Source organism: Gossypium hirsutum, chromosome D05 (genome assembly GCF_007990345.1).
Source record: "Gossypium hirsutum isolate 1008001.06 chromosome D05, Gossypium_hirsutum_v2.1, whole genome shotgun sequence".
Lineage (NCBI taxonomy): Eukaryota > Viridiplantae > Streptophyta > Magnoliopsida > Malvales > Malvaceae > Gossypium > Gossypium hirsutum.
The window spans coordinates 31,395,772-31,414,467 of NC_053441.1; the positions used below are offsets into that span (position 1 = coordinate 31,395,772).

General features: G+C 29.8%; 1 protein-coding gene across 16 annotated transcripts; it reads right to left on the reverse strand.

Annotated features, from left to right (window-relative positions):
* Positions 1-756: 756 nt before the first annotated feature.
* On the reverse strand, positions 757-3,950 carry LOC107904159 (SHUGOSHIN 2). 16 transcript variants are annotated; one of them, XM_041094702.1, is made up of 10 exons: positions 3,847-3,950; positions 2,839-3,017; positions 2,689-2,726; positions 2,460-2,568; positions 2,155-2,217; positions 1,750-1,791; positions 1,532-1,643; positions 1,394-1,445; positions 1,280-1,309; positions 757-1,191 (listed from the first exon to the last, which is right to left on the reverse strand). In XM_041094702.1, exons 2-10 carry the CDS (start codon positions 2,992-2,994, stop codon positions 1,146-1,148), a joined length of 648 nt encoding a protein of 215 aa, XP_040950636.1. In that variant the 5' UTR covers positions 2,995-3,017; positions 3,847-3,950; the 3' UTR covers positions 757-1,145. The 16 variants fall into 16 exon arrangements, with proteins under 16 accessions (XP_040950636.1, XP_016685919.1, XP_040950622.1 ...); XM_016830430.2 differs by adding an exon at positions 2,325-2,348 and having other exon boundaries at positions 757-1,309; XM_041094688.1 differs by lacking the exon at positions 3,847-3,950 and adding exons at positions 2,325-2,348; positions 3,625-3,774 and having other exon boundaries at positions 757-1,309.
* Positions 3,951-18,696: the final 14,746 nt, after the last annotated feature.

Consider the following 18,696-nt stretch of genomic DNA (forward strand, 5'->3'; position numbering starts at 1 on the left):
GGATGTATGAGCCATTCTGGTCAGCTTGTTGATACACCAGTTGGACCCATATCCAAATACATGAGATGTTATGGTGACAGATTCACCCTACTTCTTGCATTGATGGTTTCCGAGGAAACTAATGTTCCTGTTTTACAATTTCACTCACATATATAGATAAAAATTCTTTTACTTTCAAATTAAAAATGCTCTCTTTTTTGGATTCAGATATGTATTTCTTTTTCCTATACCCTAAACCCATATTCGAATATATGAAGATTTACCCAAAACAAATTTTGGTTTTATTTTTCAACGCTAAAATTCATTCCTTTTTTTTTGTACCTTGATTTTATAAGTCCTATTGAATCATTTTTATATTTAATGCAAAACTTGTTTTTAATCCTACGTTTCACGTGAAAAATATCATAGAATCTTAAAAATTCAATATTTGTCTTTATTGAATTAATATTTTTTAAAATTTTAGTGAATAAAAACACGTGAGTGCCAAATGGTAAATTTTTAGATGTGTCACATAAGAATTATTTGTCTTTATTGTAACCTCAAATTATTATGGTATATATATTAGATATGATAGAAAAGTTATTCCAAAAGATATGTAATTTTATAACCATGCTTGGCTCTCATCAATCACGACTCATAACGTCTCAACCCATGAATCACAAAATTAATTTTAGTAGGCTAATTCTCTTTCAACACTCCCACACAATTTAAATATAATCTTACTATCCCAAAATGCTTATTTAAAAGAAAAATGGATAACACATTCAACCTGGCAAATGTATATCAAAACTCCTTCAGTTTATTCAAGTACAACCCGGTTAAACAACCTAGAAGTCAATTTCAGGCATTTCCATTGTCATCCATAGATGATGCATTGAAATGTTAAGTGCAGTTTTATATGAACATATTATACAGCAACAACAGCATTGTGGTATATAGAAATTAGATGCATCTCAACCTTGGTATAAAAGTGCAGTGTCAGAAGCAAAGAGAATGAACTCACAATTCTCTGCGCATCTTCACATTAAGTTTCATTTCCTTGTAGGATTGAACCTTCTCAGCTGCTCGGCGCAAAGGCCTTCCTGTAGATGCTCGTCTAGGTTCTTCAGCTTCATTTCTGGGTGCCATACATCCTTCCTCATGCTCTATTCTGACCGATGAATCAGAAGAAATTGGTCCACTCTGATGCACCTTATCATCACAAGGAGAGGAAATAAGAGAATTTTTGTCAGCTACCTTGAAAACATCTTTAGTAGTTTCTGGTTCTTCAGCTTTAAACCTTGCAGATTGCCTTCTTAAACAAACCCTTCTGGGAAAAACATACAAGAGATCATAAAAACCTAAAGATCACAATGTCATGAAAAGCAGAAAGCAACAGAAATTTTAATGAAACCTTTTGTTGTCAACCCCCTCCTTGGCTTCGACTGGTTTAATATTAGAAGGGACTGAAGCAGCATGTAAACAATAAGCAAAGATTGTGCAATGAACAACATTAACTACTTTCAAATAATGTTCCAGACAAGTAGCTTACGTAGAGTCTTTGATTGCCTCCTCCTGTTCGTATTACAAGGTTTATAGTCTCCATCTTCTTTGTTAAGGGATTCACCTGCCTCGCCATACTTGTTTGTTCCTTCCTTCAAACCCTGGAAAAAGAGTTTGTAAATAACATGGGATGTTGATAAGAAAAATCAAGCCAGATTCTGGAAATGATTTTGTTGATATGAAATGTCAATCCAGATTTGTAAATACCTCATTTCCAGATGTAGGGCAAGCAACAATGTTAGCTTTCTTCTGATGACAAAAACAAGGAATTTGGATAATCAACAAAATCTAATCATAACCCTGACTGTAATACACTCATTACGGCCATAAATCAGCCGAACCAAGCTGAAACAGTAACAAGCTAGAGTTCAACTTGAAACTCGGCTAAAATTCAATCGACTTTAGACTCAATTATTTGTACCTAGGCTCAAGCTAACTTCAAACTGATTTTTTTCCTACTTATTATAAAAATAAAATAATTCAATTGGACTTGCAAAACTACTCAATTGAAGCATTAGGATACTTCTTTTTTTTAGCCAAACATGAGTAGTTTAAGAGTACATGTGTCCCATTTTACAACCTACACTCAAAGTAGACTACTAAAAAAAATACCTCTGATTTTATTGCTTTAAGCATAGCATTTTTACATCCCAGCTCATGTTTAAGGGCTTTTAACTGAAAAAGGAAAAAAAAATCATTGGTCAACTCCTAAAAATATACAACATAACAAAAAGGACTGAGAAAGATCAAGTTCAAGAAACTTTGAGGTCTAGCAAATATACCCTATCTTTCCCTGAATTAAGTTCCAACAAAACCAAAGTAAGACATCAAATTCATTAGAGAGTCATAATATATAAAAAAAAGCCTCCTTGATTTACTAAACCGAGAACAGACAATTAGAAGAAATAATAACATACCAATAACAGCTGGTTGTTTGCTTGCGCAAGTTGCAAGTTTTGCTGCTGAAACTTCTCGAAATTGATTCTCAGTTTCTGTAACTCGATTCCACTCAATTCAATGACTTTACTGTTGGCCAAAATATAGAAAACCCAATAAGGAAAAATAGTCATACCAGACACAAATATCATCAAGCAATGGTTAGAGAGGAAATGGAAGAAACCAAATAAAATTGATCAAAGAGGATACATTCGGTCTGCAAGAACTTTCATCAGCATCATATTTTCCTGGAAGAAATATTCAGATAAAAGCCCTCAGTAAGCTAAAGGAACAAATAAAGAATCCAAGTGAGAAAACCCATGGAAAGAAAAGTGAGTTAATTGCAGTTTTAAAGTATACCTGTTGGAGCTTGTTGATGTAATCTTTACTCCCGAGTGAAGCAGGTTGCAGCAGCAGCTTTGCATCTTGGGTCAACACTTTAGGCTGATGCTGCAAGTTGGTTATGTCACTGAGCCCCTTCCTTGGTGCATTACTGATAAAGGATCCGTTTTCCATTGACTTCCCTTTCAGTTCATTACCTAAAATTCAAACATGATAGACAATTAAAAAACCCAGTCTTGTGTTACTCCAACTTTTCATTTTTATTGAGGTATCCATTTCAAACATAGATGTAGATAACCTTCCAGGTGTCCTCCAAAAAACTTTGAAAAATCGAACTTTGTCATGTCACAAATACCCATATCCAACATTCACACACAGACTGTGAGTAAGACCAAATGCTTCATTTGCAAATGAAAAATAAAAAAATCCTAATATCTAAACCAACTCAGAGAATATCAAACTAAACAAGTGCATTACTAGCAAGTTAAATTTCACCTTTCCAGCATTTCTCAAGCATCTAAATAAACTAATTAAGAGATTCAAATCTCACAACCAATTTTCCTAGACCTAATGCTAAAATGAGATTCACAGAAAACAAAATTCTTAGCCTCTAAACCAACTCAAAGAAATCAAAGTAAACAGCTTCATTAATAGCAAATTGCATTTCACTTTTCCATCATTTCTCAAGCAGCCAAATAAACTGATTAAAGAGATCCTAATCTCACTACCAACTTACAAAACCTAAAGCTAAAATGTAATTTTTTTTTAATCAGTAATCAGTTTTATTATATGCAGATAAATTACATTCTAGAATTAGGGTTCTTTCCTCGATCTTATTCACGAAAACATACGATTCCCAATCCAAATCTTCCAAGATTTAAATTAGAAAATTTGAAAGAAAGAATCGATGAAATCAGCAATCGGGGGAGAAAGCAATAATGCTTGAAACAAATGTTGAATAAATTTATTTTTACTTTTAAAAATAATCCAACAAAATTGAGGGGAAAATTCAAGAAATCGAATTACCTGAAACGACGCTGGTTTCTGCGTCGAGAAAACGTAAACAAATTCCGTACTTTCTCTTTCGAATATGGGAGGGAAAGTTGGAAATCAAATATAAAGGATAAACTTGTAAATTAAAATTTAGATTGGACATTTGTAAAAAGAAACCTGTTTTTGGGTAAAGTACAGAAATGGTCACTTAAGTATTGCTCGTGTTTTATTTTGGTCACTGAACTTCTAATTTTTTTCAATTTAGTCACTAAACTATTCGAAATCAAATTTTTAATCAAGTTTGAAATTTGACGGAAGTGTTGATATGACCTTTTGTCTAATAACAAATTTAGCCCTTTAACATTTATACATTCTATCAATTTAATCCTAAATAGAAAAATTCAACTAATTTAGCCCTCAATGTTTACAAAATATAAATTTTAGTTCAAATTCTAAAAATTTCAATAAATTTAGCCGTAAAAATTTACAAAATGATCAATTTTAATTTTTATAATTTTTGTAAAGTTAAAAACCCCAATACCAAATCTCTATTTCTCCAACCTTCATAAGTAATAACATGTCGGTTCTCCAAAAACTTAACAACCAATACCCTAATCCCTGATCTATCATTTTCTTCTTCTTCAGGCTTTTCTTCTCTATCCTAACTCATTCGACCTGACGAGCCCACATTAACTGACTACCACAAACAAGTTCACAGAGTCAACGAAAACGGATATATGACAACAATAGGCTGCCTCCTCAATAAGCATGTGAAAGACGGGTGCTTCAACACCATCAAAACCTTCAGCTTCATCACTAATACAGAATCATTTCTCTTGATCTTCGACCCTTTGATCCAAACCTTATATTGTTTAAACAAAGGCCTCATGCGCAAGCACACGTTCGATTTGCTCATCGCACGTCTCTGCAAGGTCAAAAGGATCGAGGAGTCGTTGCATGTAGTTCTATAGAAATATAACTTTGGTAATGACAATATATCGTAAAGAAAATAAAATAAAAATAAAGAACACACAGATTTTACGTGGAAACCCTTTCGGGAAAAACCACAGGCAGAGGAGAAGAAAATTCACTATGTCGAATTCAAATTAATTACAAGAGGAGTAGACTATGTCTATTTATAGGCTTGTAAAATCATATTCTAATACGAGTAAAACACCTTATTCTAATCAATATCAAATAGATGGAGTTTAATAAGGTTTAAAAAATCTTATTCTAAAATAAAATAAAAGAAGTATAATTTTATAGGGATTTTACTTTTATTGTATTTTACCACAGTATTTTATTTAAATAAAGATTCGGGTCACTTAATTCTAACAATCTCTACCTTGACACGAATTCTTAATGAACAAGTTCTTCATCGCGAACTCTCAACGAACAAGTTCTTCACCTCTTCCATAAAACCCCTTAAGGGTTTATCTTCAACAATGAACACCAACCAAGTCTAAGCAATGTTCAAACTTGGTTATAGGAAGTGACTTAGTCATCATATCTGTAGGATTTTCATGAGTACTAATTTTGCTCACAACAAAATCACTACGAGCAATAATATCACGAACATAATGATACCGAATATCAATGTGTTTTGTTCTCTTATGAAACATTTGATTTTTTGTAAGGAAGATGGCACTCTCACTGTTACAAAACACTGTATTGATTTGAAGGTCTTTATTGAGTTCACTAAAGAGTCCCTTCAACCAAATAGCTTCTTTACAAGCCTCAGTAATCGCCATGTACTCAGCTTCAGTGGTAGACAAAGCGACAGTAGTTTGCAAAGTGGCTTTCCAACTGATTACACAACCTCAGATTGTAAAGACATAACCTGTGAGAGATCTTCTTTTATTGAGGTCTCTAGCAAAATCAGCATCAACATACCCAATGACTCTATCTCTAGTTCTTCCAAACTGTAAGCAAACATCGGTAGGACCTCGTAAGTATCTTAAAACCCACTGAACTGCCTTCCAATGTTCTTTACCAGGATTCGTCATGTATCTGCTAACTGCACTAACTGCATATGATCAATCTAGACGTGAGCAAACCATGGCATACATAAGAGATCCCATTGCACTAGAGTATAGAACATGTGACATGTACTCAATCTCATTATCTAATTATGGAGACAAAGCCGATGAAAGTCTAAAATGGGCTGCTAAAGGAGTACTAAAAGGCTTAGCATTCTGTATATTGAATCTGCAAAAGACCTTTCTCAATGTACCCCTTCTGACTTGGTACAATTTACTTACTTTTCTATCTCTGAGAATCTCTATACCAAGTATCTTCTTTGCTGGTCTCAAATCTTTCATCTCAAATTCTTCACTTAGTTGGGCTTTGACCTTTCTTATCTCTCTTTTATCTTTTGTTGCTATCAACATGTCATCAACATAAATGAGTAGATACACAAAAGAACCATTACTGTTTTTCTTAAAGTAAACACAACTGTCAAAGCTACTTCTTTTAAAATCATGAGAAGTCATAAAAGAATCAAACCTCTTGTACCACTGTAACCGTAAAGGGACTTTTTCAGCAAGCAAACATAGTCCTCTTTTTCTGAGACTGTAAAACCCTTTTGTTGTTGCATGTAAATATCCTCCTCAAGTTTTCCATGCAAAAATACAGTTTTTACATATAACTGCTCAAGCTCCAAATCATACATAGCCACAGTATCAAGCAAAGCTTGAATCAAACTGTGCTTCACAACTGGAGTAAACACATTTGTGAAGTCCACTTCTGGAATTTGACTGTAACCCTTTGCAACAAGCCTTGCTTTATATCTGGGTTCTTCAACTCTTGAAGTCCCTTCTTTCTTCTTAAACACCCATTTACAACAAACAACCTTTTTAACTTTAGGAAGTTTCACAAGATCCCATGTTTTATTTTTGTGGATCTCCTCTTGCATAGCAAACATCCACTTTTCTGAGTCTTCACAACTAACCGACTCAGAATAATTAGATGGCTCTTTTTGCATCTATATCTTCAGCCACATTTAAAGCATGAGCAACTAGATCAGCCTATACTTCTTTGGAGGTTTAATTTCTCTTCTAGTTTTGTTTTTAGCGATAAAGTATTGTGGTGAAGAAGCAACTCTATTTTGAATTTTTGTACTAGCTTCAGTAGTTGACTCTGTTGTAGATTTTGTATTAATCTGATGCTCCACCTGCTTTTGATTTTCTTTATTAGAAGAGTCTTTAAGAGATAAGTTAGGTAGCATAGTAGTTTCATCAAAAACAACATCTCTGCTCATCACAACTTTTCTATTGTCAAGACACCATAACTTATACCCTTTTACACCAGCTTTATAACCAAGAAAAATAATTTAATGGATCTCGGTTCCAATTTTCCATTATGAACATGAGGATACATAGGACAACCAAAAATCTTTAAATCAGGATAGTCAGCAGGATTACCAGACCATACTCTTGTGGAGTCTTTTTCTCAATGGCAATGGATAGAGATCGGTTGATAAAAAAACATGCAGTAGAGGCTGCTTCGGCCCAAAATGACTTTGGTAAGTTGGCATTTAACAACATACATCGAACCTTCTCCATGATCGTTCTGTTCATTTGTTCTGCAACGATGTTTTGCTGTGGAGTATGACGAACTGTCAAGTGTCTCACGATCCTTTTTGACGTGCATAGTTTATTAAATTCATCAGAACAGAACTCTAAGCCATTGTTTGTGCGGAGGTATTTTATTTACTTTCCCGTCTGTTTTTCAATCATGGTTTTTCAAGAATTAAATGCGGAAAACATATAGTTTTTCTACTTCAGGAAGAACGCCCACACTTTTCTGGAAAAATCATCAATAAAAGTTAGCATATGATTAGCACCACCTCTCGAAGGCACTCTAGATAGCCCCCACAGATCAGAATGAATATACTCCAACGTTCCTTTCGTGTTATGGATTCCTCTGGTGAATTAAACTTTCTTTTGCTTCCCAAAAACGCAATGCTCACAGAACTTCAGTTTGCAGATTCCTTGCCCATCAAGAAGTCATCTTTTGCTTAATTCTGTCATGTCATTCTCACTCATATGCCCTAGGCGCATATGCCAAAGTTTAGTAATATCATCATCTGACAAGGAAGAGGATGAGATGGCTATATCACCAATAACAGTAGAACCTTACAAAACATATAACTTGGCAGTCTTTCTTTGCCATTTCATCACAATGAGGGAACTTTTGGAAATCTTCAAAAACCCACTTTCAGCTGTGTATTTGTACCCTAAAAATTAAGGTAAACAACACTAGTAGTCATTCAACTATTAGTAATTTTTTTGTCACCCAATTATGAAAACTTACAAAATAGTCACTCAATTGTTCAATTATTTTTTTGGTCACCAACTGGCTAATGATGATAGCTTTTAAAATTGATATAATAATAACTTAACCCCTCAATATTTATAAATGATGTCAGTTTAGTCTTAATTTTTTTAAAAAATTAGCCCTCGACATTTACACATTGTGTAAGTTGGTTTCTTTTTTTTTAGAGTTTTGCTTTTAGTCGTGACATTGAGGGTTATTTTTAAAAGAACGAGAAAATATGAAAATTATTATCATGGATTTTTAGATTTTTTTCATTTTTTTTTGCATATTTTCAATTAAATTTAGCTAATAAATTTATTTATTTTTATCTAATTTTAGTGAAAGGGTTACAGAGAAAAATAAAATTGCAAAAAAGATCAAATTGCATATAGTGTATTTTTTTAGGGTTAGATTTTTTAGAATCAATACTAAATTAACACAATGTATAAATGTTGAGAATTAAAGTTACTATTATGCCAACTTTAAAAGTTATCACCATTAACCAGCTAGTGACAAAAAAAGACAAAATTAAATAGTTGGATGACTACTTTGTAACTTTTCATAATTGGATGACAAAAATAAAAATATACTAATAGTTCGGTGAGTACTAGTGTAGTTTAGCCTAAAAATGATGTAATATATATGAACCTTAAAAATAAGATAAACTACACAATTACTCACCTAACTTTTATAAATTTTCATCTTGGGCAGGAAAACATAAAAATTTTCATCACTACCTTTAAAAACCATATTCATTTTAGACACTACAATTAAAAATTGTTTTCATTTTGGTCAGTTACCGTTAATTCATTGGTATTGTACACTCACTTTAGTCATCCAACTTTTGTAAGCTTTCATTTTGGTCACTTATTTTATCTTTTTAGTTTTTTAGAATTAATTTTAGTTTTTTTTAGTAAAATCGAAAAAAACTTGGGATTTTAGATGGAAAAACTTGTGTTTTTACATGAAAAAAAAATAATTTTACCTTTTTTAGAATTAATTTTATTTTTTCCTAGTAAAAGGAAAAAAATCCTAGAGTTTTATAGAGAATTACTTAGCTTTTTATAGGGAAAAAAATAATTTTATCGTTTTTCATTTCATTTAATTTATTCCTTTTTTTTATAATTAATTTTATTTTTTCGAATAAAAGGAAAAAAATTGATTTTTTATAGGGAATTGCTTGGGTTTTATAGGGAAAATGAGTTTTTACATGGAAAAATCATTTTATCTTTTTAATTTGATATCTCCTCTTTTAATTAATTTTTTTTAATGACGAGGGAAAAACCTGTGTTTTTCAGTGAATTATCCAGATTTTTACTGAAAACTGAGTTACAAAGAAAAACTTAGGTTTCATCTTTGTAGTTAAATAACTCAATTGTATGTAAAAATATAGATTTTTTTGCAAAATTTAAAAGTAATTTAAAAAAAAAAGAAATGAGTGACTAAAATGAAAATATATTAAAGTTAAGTGACTAAAATAAATGTACAATAACATTAGATTAACAACAGGTGACCAAAATAAAAATGATTTTTAACGTTAGTGCCTAAAACAGAATTGATTTTTAACGGGAGTGTTTAAAATAAAATTTTTTTGTTATACAATACTCAAAATGAAAAACTTAAGAGAAACTCGGGTAACCGAGTTGTTTACCCTAAAAGATGAAGATGATGCAATAAAGTGGCCAATGTTGAGGGATCTGAGATGACGGGATCTAACAATTAGGTGACCGAACTGGTCAGACCATCAACTTTTGGTTTAACCGATTTTATTTATTAATCTATAATCTATGGGTTTTTTACTTTTAATATCAGTCCATATCAATAAAAACCATATTCACTTTCCATAAGCCCAATAGTTATCCATTTGAGCCCAATAATCAAAATCTAGGGCATTTACTCCTCTTATTTGAGCCCAATACTTTTATGCTGCTTTCTTCTCATCCTGTTTTCAATAACATTAATCTATTTGATAGATATTTTAAAAAAAAAATTTGGGATTTATGAAATTGGTAGAAAACCAGCAAAATTTTGAATTCTTTTAAGTAATAAATTTGAATTTTTAGCCTATTAAAGCATACTATTAAATCAAATGTATATTTTACTAACTAATGGGTTAATTAACTTTTGCCACTTAAACCTATTTATTTGTACTTCATTAGTGCTTAATTTTTTTTTACCTAGTCAATATTTAAACTTGTATTTTACCAAATACATTGGTAACTTTGCGCTGACATAATTAACTGGTGTTGTTGATATGCCAGTGCTAACCAATCTAATGGAGAAGTTGTCACATGGAAAATATAAGTTTAAAAATATTTAAAAATATATAATTAATTAAAAATATTTTTTTTCAAACCAAAAATGTACTTGGACAAATTGTTGTCCAAATATAAATATGTATTTGGACAACCATTTGTTCAGGTTCATTGTACATATGTTTTTAGTAATTTTTTATGTTTATATTGCAATTTAACAATTGGGTTGAGACTCAATTAATGGGTGACAGCAAACTCAATCAAATATTTAAATAATAACTAGAAATTCTTTCACATGCTTATGCGTGTGGAACCATATATTTAAAACACATGTGCGTGTTTAAAAATAACATACAATAAATAATGAAACATAAGGTTTGAAACTAATAATAACAACACAAATGCAATATATACAAAATTAAAATAAAAAATAGTTTAACTTGTGAGTAAAAGAAAATTGAAATAGGTAAATACATCATATTAAGAATATTAAGTGCACTCTGTTAGCAGTAAATGTTCCTATTCTTCTGAAAGACTCTAATTATTTATCATGATATCGTCATTTTACTATAACACGTCAAAAACTTATCAAACTAGTGAAAAGAAAATTTACTATTAAAAATTTATTTTTAAAAAAAATTACATATTGAGTTGACTAGTGACACCAACACAATTAGTGACATTATTTATTATAGAAATCTTATCGCACGTGTATGCGTGTGGAAATCACGGATTTAGAATACAAATGTGTGGTTAAAAATAATATATAATAAACAATGAACGTATGGTTTGACACCACAAATTTAGACCAGAGATGTGTGTTAAAAATAGCATACAATAAAAATGAAACGTATGGTTTAAAAATAACATACAATATAGAATAACTTTTTTTGTTAAAATAAAAAGAGTAAAATACCCTCAAATAATATAAATTGTTTTAATTACAGAAGAATAGTTCCGTAATTTCCCTAACTAAATTGATGTTTACTTGACTCGTGATACCAACTCAGTTAAGGACTTTATTAATAGTATAGATATATAACTGATGGAAATAATAAGTTGTGCACATTAAAAAAATGTATAAAACATACTAAAATAAAGTTTTGGTTGAGTGATAAATTTAAGATTTTACCAATTCAATTGGTGCGGTTCAAATTGCACTATATTCATATTTTTATTAGTTTTTGTAAAATAAGAAAAGACTAACGTGCGCCCTCAAATAATATAACTTATTTTAATTATTGAAAGATAATTTCGTAATTTTTCTAACCGAGCTGGTGTTCGGTTGACTTGTGACACCAACTCAGTTTGGGACTTTATTAATAGTAAGTATATATACGCAATTTGGTGAGAGAAAATATTTTATGTTAAAAGTTAATTTTTTTAAGTTTACTTAAGAATTATTATCGGTGTAGTGGTAAAGGATTTGTTCGTAAATCCATTAAACACTAGTTCAATCCCTAAGCTTATGAACTTTAGTTCTTTTATTAAAAACTATATGAAAGTATGAAAAGACAAAAAGGCCATCAAAATAAGGGTAAACTATAAAAATGGTCATTGAACTATTAATTTTTATGATTTAGTCATTGAACTTTTCAAAATCAAATATTTTGGTCACTCAAAGTTGATTTGGGCTTTTTTATTGGTCTAATAACAAATTTAGCCTTCTAATGTTTACACATTATATCAATTTGATCCTAAATATAAAATATTCAACAAAATTAGCCTTCAATGTTTACAAAATTTGTCATTTTAGTTCGAATTCTAAAAAATTCAATAAATTTAGCCCTCAAAATTTACAATAATTTTCAATTTAGTTCTAATTCTAAAACAATAAATAAATTATTTTTGACCCTTTACAAAAATTAATAATTTAACCTTTTTAACCAAAAAAATTTTAGTTGAGGTTTCAAAATTTTATAATTTTATCTTCAATATAAAATTTATAACATCGTCTAGGCATAAACTATTTTTATACACCATGTTTACCAACCCACCACGTGGAAAAAGGAAAAAGGAAAAAGGAAAAAGGGAATGAAAAAAACACCATATAGTAACAACATTTAAAGCATTATAATTGATGAAGCAAAGTTGATTACAAATCTTTGGCAGAGGCTGCAATAGCCAACCAACTAACTTGTAATAAGAAACATGACCAAACAACAAATTTCAATAATTGAAATAGAAAAAAGTGAGCTCAACTTGCCATCCCCAACTTCAAAATAGAAGATAAAATTATGGGAAATGGATTGTTTAGTTATAGATAAAGTAATGCATTTTTTTTTAGAATTTGAACTAAAATGACAAATTTTGAAAGCATTGATAGCTAAATTTGTTGAATATTTTATATTTAGGATCAAATTGATATAATGTGTAAATGTTGGAGGGATAAATGAGTTATTAGACCAATAAAAAAGCCCGAATTTGCTTTTGAATAATCAAAATATTTGATTTCGAAAAGTTTAGTAATTAAATAATGATAGTTTTGTGACCATTTTTGTAGTTTACCCTCAAAATAATAATATTAGTCATTTAATAAAAGAGTATATTAATCATTTCCTAACCGAATTGATACCCAAATAACTTATGACATCAACTGAATTAAGGGAATCAACGATTTTGTTAATAGTATAGATGATAATAGATATTGATGTAGTAGACCTGTCCGTGGCCCGGCCTTGACAAAATTTTAGACTTGTTTGATAGGCCCGAGCTTAGTTCAGTCCGAAAAATGGGCCTAAAATTTTGTCCAACCTGGCTTAAATAAAAATGAAAAAACTTAAGCCCAACCAACCCATATTAAATTTTTATATTAATTTTTTTAAAAAAATATAATACATCAAAAATACTAAAAACATTAAAATAAATGCTTCCTAACAAATTAAAAATAAATTAAAAAATCTTTATACTTAAATAGCATTAAGATAAGTGTAACTTAACAAGCAGATGTCTCAAAAAATAATAGCAAAATTAACAATAAAATAAGAATTATATAATATTCAAACAATAATAATAAAATAATAGTAACATAATAGTAAAATGACAATAAAATAGTGAGAAATGAATAGCAAAACAATGGGAAAATAACAGAATTTTTTTCCCAACCCGTTTTCAAAATGAACTTTATTTTTTGCCCAAATTTATCTTTCGAGTTGATATTTTTACCCAAATCATTTTAGTTTTAAGACTATTAGGTTACAATTTTTTTAGCTTGTTTGTGATTAGGGAAGCTGACATGGTCGCAAAATGTACTCTCCTTCAGCTTCGTTGGTTTCCCTTTCGACTGCATCACGGATTACAACTCTTTCCGTAACAGGTGTTTCCAACTTTCCATTGTCGCTTCTTTAATGGAAAATTTACAAAAAAGAAGAAGAAGAAGAAGAAGATGAAAGTGACATGTAAAGAAATGGAGTGAGTCAAGAATCAACTGCCTTGTTGCGGTGCACCGCCCACCATTCTCTTATCATCATGTTTTTGTGTTTCCATTTTCATTCTATAAATTTTAATTATTAACACATGAATCCAAATTATGCCTTATCCTAATCAAATGTATGGAATTTATCCAATCAAATAACCCAAAAATAAAACAAACATATCCGTAGATTTTTTGTAATTGGACCGCCTCTCATTATCTAGCCTTTTGACTATTTTCTGTCCACTTGAATGCACTTTATCAGATGGTGGGTCCCCTACTTTTCTTTTTTTCTTCAAAACAACCTTGGTTTGCTATTTGGTTTTAGAATATTTTTGCATGGTTCTCAATGGGGTTTTTGTTTTAATCATTAGGATAATAGGATCGGATTGATAAATAAGAGTATAATAAAATATTTATTTAAATATTAAGAAAACTGTATGAAATAAAAAAAATACATTTATCATATATATAAAAGTTCATTTGATTGAGATTTATTACTACTAGGATGTTAACCTTCTCTCCTTCCTTTTTTCTCTCTCAATCCATGCTTCCTTTTCTCCTTTGCATCTTCATACACGCCGTTTTGACATTTAAAAACAATTTCTTATCTTTGTAAGAAAACTTTCCAAGTCATGAAAAAAAGAAAGCAAACTATCTTCTTTTATTTCATTCTCAAAATTGGTATACTTCACACTTAATTAATTTTAAAAAATGTTCAACTTTTATGCTTTTGTTTTTGGAAGTTAAAGTTGTCTCCAGGCAATGCATGTGAAACTTTTCTTCCTCATGTGGATCTCTCTCTCTCTCTCTCTGCATGTTCACAAAATACAGTTTTGTTGAGATGGTTACAGTTTTTTGAAATTAAGTTGAAAATTTGAGACATGATTGAATTTATTATACATATTTTTAAATCGATGTAATATTTCTATTATATCGATGCAAAATATTATTTTTAATATATATTTAATAGATGAATTTTTTATATAAAACAACTATTTAAAAGATATTTTTGATTACTCAAAATACAACATATACTATCTATATTAATGAAATATTAACATGGAAAATTAATTTTAATTTTATACAATATAGGAATATACCGGTGTACGTCATGCACTACTTGCGATTGATTTCATGTCAAAACTTTGATATCCTTTTCATACTAAGCCCACGACAAAAGTATGTTTGTTTGATAAATATTTACGTAATGGTACAAGATTCATCGACAAAGCCTCATCACAATTGGTAAAGGTTAAGGTTTCGGGTCTTCAAGGTTTATTCAAGTCCCATCATTTGCAGTTGCAATATATGGATTTCATTCTTTCTATGTGCGTATGTCATGTGTAGGTTTTATCCTATTCTTTTTGGATTGGCCTAACTTTGCCCAACTCTTCACTTGTTATAGGTTGTATTGGTCAGGTTTTATATTGTAATTGGTTAAACATATATTTACACTTGTATTATACTTGTACTAGTCAAATTTTTTAAAACAAAATTCCAAGATTTAACTCAACATACATAAGAGAAAATTATAGGAGAGGGTAATAGAATATTGCTTTACATTTTTTAAGTTATTGCTATAATTATAATCACAATTGCAAATATACATATTAAAATAATTATAATTAAAATTAATCATTATCATACGCAATCAAATTGATAGTTGAAATATATTCATATTTAAATCAAAATAAATGTAAATAAATATCTCAAAATTTCATAATCTCAACTTTATTATTAAACCATAGCATTACAAACTATGAATCATAACACCCCTAATATATCAATTTAGACTTTCCACTCCATTAAGTGCGACTTATATACTTGCATTTTTGAAATTCCGTTTAAAATTATGTAGATTATTTCCAAGAAAAAAAATGGCCAAAATGATAAAAAAAAATTTATTTTTAAAGCAATAATTCAACTGGAAAATCCATCTTACGTCATGCAAAATAAACGAAAAGAAAAAGGAAGAAGATGATAAAACCATGTTATGAAACAAAAGCATAGAGGTTATGAATGTGAGTGCAAATGGGGTCCAAATAAGAATAAATGAATAAATCATGGTATTTTGAGACTTAAGCAATCCTGGATTACCCAAAATCAATGGCCGATTCGGATTGATTAGGTATAAAGGAAGAGGGAAAAAAAGAAGGGAGCTAAAGGCATTTTATTGTATATAAAATAATATGCTATACCCTACAAGATCCAATCTGCAAACCGAAAAGCCTAGCTTTGTACCAAATGTTATAAAAATCAGATTGATAGTGGAACCGGTGGGACGATAGGACGATAGATTTTTAATTCCATTTAATTATTATAAATAAAACTTTTAATAAAATTAAGTAAAAACATAAAAAAACACAAATAAATAATAATAGAAATCAACACATGATCTTTGTTGAGGCAATTAGACTATAAATAGATTTAAGATTAATTCATATTCAGTCTAGTTTAATGTAAACAATCACATCTATATTTCTATTTTGAGAGTCAGTCTAGCTTTGATAATCAAGACAAGCTATCTCTCTAATTAGACTTATAGATAACATAATAGTCCTAAGATGAGTCACTGGCTCATTGTGACCCTATAGACTATTCAGATTACCTTCTACTATAAGTTGTCTTTTGCGTTACTAAATTATCTTTGTTTTGCAACTTAATATTAGTTAAACTTTAGGCAACCAATGAATTGATATTTGCTAAACAAACAAGAGCATACATAAAAAGAATAATGAATAAACATGTAGAAATTTGATTAATCAAATAATTTAAAATAATACGGTAATTAATGGCAAAATTGCTACACTTAAAAGGCACAAATCCTAATAGTTAGCACCTGTGTCTTTCTTAGCATTTTAGTATCAACTTGGGGCTCTTATTCATCAAGGCAAAGATGTTTCTTCATCGCCTCTTCTCTATGTGATCCGTTTGAATTGTGAATGATTTTACTCGCTTTGGCTATAGTTTCAATAGGTCAAATTCTAGCCTGTTCAACTTTCGAGCTTGTTGTTTAGGGTGAGCCTATAGGCTTGTTGTTTGGAGTGAGCATTGTTTGTTTATTGTTATATTTTGTATTCACCTATATTTTGTAGAAAGCTTTTCTATAAGAAAAATGTTAAATTCTAAATTTTAAGCTATCAAAAGTTTTGAATTTTCAAACCAAGTTTCTTGACTCAAATTCAAACTACAAGCAGACCATAAGAAAAATCACATAAATTTGCCTAAGCAAAATACATATTTCCTTCAATTTTGATTTTGATTTTACTTTAGCTCACTTTTCCATGTGTTAACAAAATGAAGGTTATTATTCTTTTTCAGATATTTGAATTGAGTTTGAGTTTTAAAGTCATTGCTATTGAAAGGATTTTATTTGAATATATATCATCCAAATCTAAATATAAATAATTTTGACGCCTAAAATAAATGAAAACACTTGTAACTAAATTTTATAAATGTAGCCAATTCCTTTTTCTAGGAAAAATTATAAATTTGAGCAATAAATCGTTTAATTTAATCTTTTCTTTTCTCTATTAATTAAAGTAAATTTATAAGTAAATTCCGAGAAATTAGAAATAACAAACTTTGTATTCTTTGTAGTAAATGAAATTTATTCAATCTAATCTAATTCAAAATTAGATAAAAATAGAATTTAATTAACATTAAATAGAAGAAAAGCGACTTAAGTTTTTGTAATTAATAAAAACCAAGAAATGAGTATAAATGCATAGATGCATGCATGGCATTGTCAATCACCATCCCAACACCCCAATAGGCAATAATTCAATTTACAAATCCACATAAAATTAATTAATTAATAATTATAAATGCTAAATATCGTTATCACCTTTTATTTCTTTTATCTTCAAATTTGCATGGCCGCCCTAATTTAAGGAAAACTTTCCGAAAGCTTTAAAAAACAAAACTAAAATTGCCTATTCCCATTTGCATTTTTTAAAAAATAGCCGAGTTTATTGAATTATGTGCCATCAAATTGTGATTTATTGTCGTATTAACACGAGTTTTAATATATGATATGCTACATCATTTTGAACCCAAGTCAAAAGTGTTCCCCACTTCACTACCTTTTTAGAATGCTTTTTAGGGGCGTCTGTTATTTTGGGAACTTCTAAATTCCACCCAAAATATGTCATTTTTTTATCAAACGGAGTCGACTTAGGTTTTTTTAGAAAAACGAAAACGAAAGTAGAAATCGCCACCAATCCTTTTTTATCTAGGTGTGATCGGATCAACTCGTAATAGTTATTTTTTTAAATATTTTGATTTATCAAAACAATAGTTTTGGTCTACGATGATTTAAGGAATCGGGTCCGGGAGTCAATTACGTAAGAGGAAGGATTAGCACCCTCATAATGCACAAAATTGGTACCTAGTTGGTTAATAAATGTCTAAATGCCGAAATTTGAAAATTTGAAAAAGCAAATCAAAACGCGATCCATTTTTATTGATGTATATTTAAAAATCGTTTGAGTAAATTTGAAAATGAGTTAAAGACCTGCTTATTCCAAAGTAACGAAATGTTACACCCCACAAGTTGGGACGCGATATTTGAAACTTTAGAGAATAAACTTGACTTTAATTTTTATTGAAATTTCATATTTTAAAATTAAAGGGAACATTTCATTAAGTTTAATGAGAAAAATCGAAACCCCGTAAATTAGGGTACGATTTCTCGAATTACCCAAAACGTGAAATGTTGCCTTATAACGAAATTTCTTTGATTTTGAAGCTTAAAAAGGGTACTTTACGATTTAGGTTTAACGAGAAAATTGAAACCCGATAAGTTAGGGTACGATTCCTTGAATTACCAAAATGCAAAATATTACCTTATTTAGCAAAATTTCATTTTGAATAATAACGGGTAATATATTTGAA

Bases quoted from the DNA above. Each gene is read 5' to 3' on its own strand.
- LOC107904159 (XM_016830430.2), bottom strand. From the start codon at position 2,994: ATGGAAAACGGATCCTTTATCAGTAATGCACCAAGGAAGGGGCTCAGT. The intron at 2,727-2,838 runs GTATACTTTAAA...TATTTCTTCCAG, and splicing joins ACATCAACAAGCTCCAACAG to GAAAATATGATGCTGATGAA. The intron at 1,792-2,154 runs GTATTTTTTTTA...TTTTGTCATCAG, and splicing joins TTAAAGCAATAAAATCAGAG to AAGAAAGCTAACATTGTTGC.